Genomic DNA, 1,577 nt, shown 5'->3' with positions numbered 1-1,577 from the left:
AATTGCGTCAACTTGGGGGGAGAACCTGGAAGCAATGGGCAAACGGATTCAACCCACCAAAGACACATCAACGACAGAAACATGCGCCAGAGAAGGAAAAAGCAATAAACAAGCACACATGGGGGAGAAACACGTACACAAGCGTTCGCGACAAGCTCCACAACACGCACGACTCTACTGCGCAGCCCGCATGTCCAGCTTTAAAGTGATTTGGAGACCCACTCGGAGTCAAGAAGGCGATCTGCCTCGTCGAGCACGAGATGGTTGCAATCCGTCAGAGACAGCTGCGAGAGAAGCAGAGCAGTGTTTGCTGAGGCGCTGTGAAGTCTCTAGCAATACGCGTTTGTGATTTTCGTTGGTGTCTCAGTTGCTGCTGTACGTAAGGGCATCAGATTCCTGCTCCCCAGGCCCTTGTTAGCAGTGGTAAAGCTCACCCTCTTCTCCCTTAGCAACGTTAACAGGGACAAGGGAGTTGCAAAGACAGCATCTGCCGCGCCGTATCGGGTTCCTGGATGCGACTGAGGGAACGCAGCTTTGAAACCTGTGCCATCTGCATCGCACCCAAACCGCAAGAAGCTGTACAAAAGATGAATGCATGCGCTTAACCATAGGCTTCCTCAAGGGCATACATCCGCAATGCACCTATACTTGTGCGCAAATAAAAAGGCCGAAATGCAGACTGCCACTATTCCCCCGTCTCCAATAGACCGGACGGGCTCCACTATCAAAAAAGATGGTGCAACTCGGCCTATGCGCCAACGATGCAGGTCTTGTTGTAGCTGTCGCTGCATTGCAAACGTAGAAGGATGAAACATACCTGTGAGCTTTTGGAAGGTCCTCAGGCTCTGTCTTGCCAGCTCTCGAGTAGGCGACAAGACAACCAACCGGCCGAAGGCATTGCTGGGTGCCTGAAGAATAAGCAAGAGAATGCATGCGTGTGGGGCATTTTGTTCCCGTTGTGCTGCAGCGCAGTCTAAGAGTAGACGCTGTATAGAAAAAATGCACACCGGGAAGCTCTACACGAACGCAGCATAGAGCTGCTTAGCAGCGCTGGGGCGGGGCAGCGCTGTTCTGAGAAGAATTCAACAAAAGTCAGAAGGCAATAAAGAGCTACACACTATTCCCCAAACATCAGCAGATAAGAGCACGAAGAAGCGACGTAAACAACAACAACAACTCGCAAGAGGGCGTCTGAAAACACGGGGATGAGAAACAAGAATTAATATCAACAAACCTTTAGACAGGCAATGAGAGGAAGCAGAAAGGCGAGGGTTTTGCCGCTACCGGTCGGGGCCGAAGCCAACATGTGGTGTCCTTTCAGCATTAGCGGCAGTGCCTGCGGTGCATGCATACAAGATAGGTGCATTCTAGCAGCAGCTGGTGGTGCGTCAGTTTCTTCCGCTTCACAGACTGCTACGTACTACACACATCTGCATACGCATGGCAATTTCTAAGCAACTGACGGCAGAGATCATCACGTTTGCCCCAGCGGCAACTCTTAGTGCGAGGAAAATTTTATTCCACTGGATAAGGGATGCAATGAGACCCCAGGTTGGCAGCTCTAGCTGTTGCATGGA

At 51.2% G+C, this 1,577-nt stretch overlaps 1 protein-coding gene across 1 annotated transcript in view; it reads right to left on the bottom strand.

Moving 5' to 3' along the window:
* Positions 1 to 200: 200 nt before the first annotated feature.
* EMH_0029250 (Protein Ddx54, related) overlaps positions 201 to 1,577 on the bottom strand; it is a gene marked incomplete at both ends in the record, with an annotated part of 1,916 nt that continues 539 nt past the window's right edge. The window contains 4 exons of the mRNA XM_013494263.1: positions 201 to 284; positions 435 to 550; positions 818 to 908; positions 1,235 to 1,336. Coding sequence (XP_013349717.1) covers positions 201 to 284; positions 435 to 550; positions 818 to 908; positions 1,235 to 1,336 — 393 coding nt within the window. The remainder of the gene's footprint in view (positions 285 to 434; positions 551 to 817; positions 909 to 1,234; positions 1,337 to 1,577) is intronic.

This window comes from Eimeria mitis, genomic scaffold (assembly GCF_000499745.2).
Source record: "Eimeria mitis Houghton genomic scaffold, Emh_scaff1093, whole genome shotgun sequence".
NCBI lineage: Eukaryota > Apicomplexa > Conoidasida > Eucoccidiorida > Eimeriidae > Eimeria > Eimeria mitis.
The sequence above is the reverse complement of the archived record's forward strand: the minus strand, read 5'-3'. Positions and strand labels throughout refer to the sequence as shown.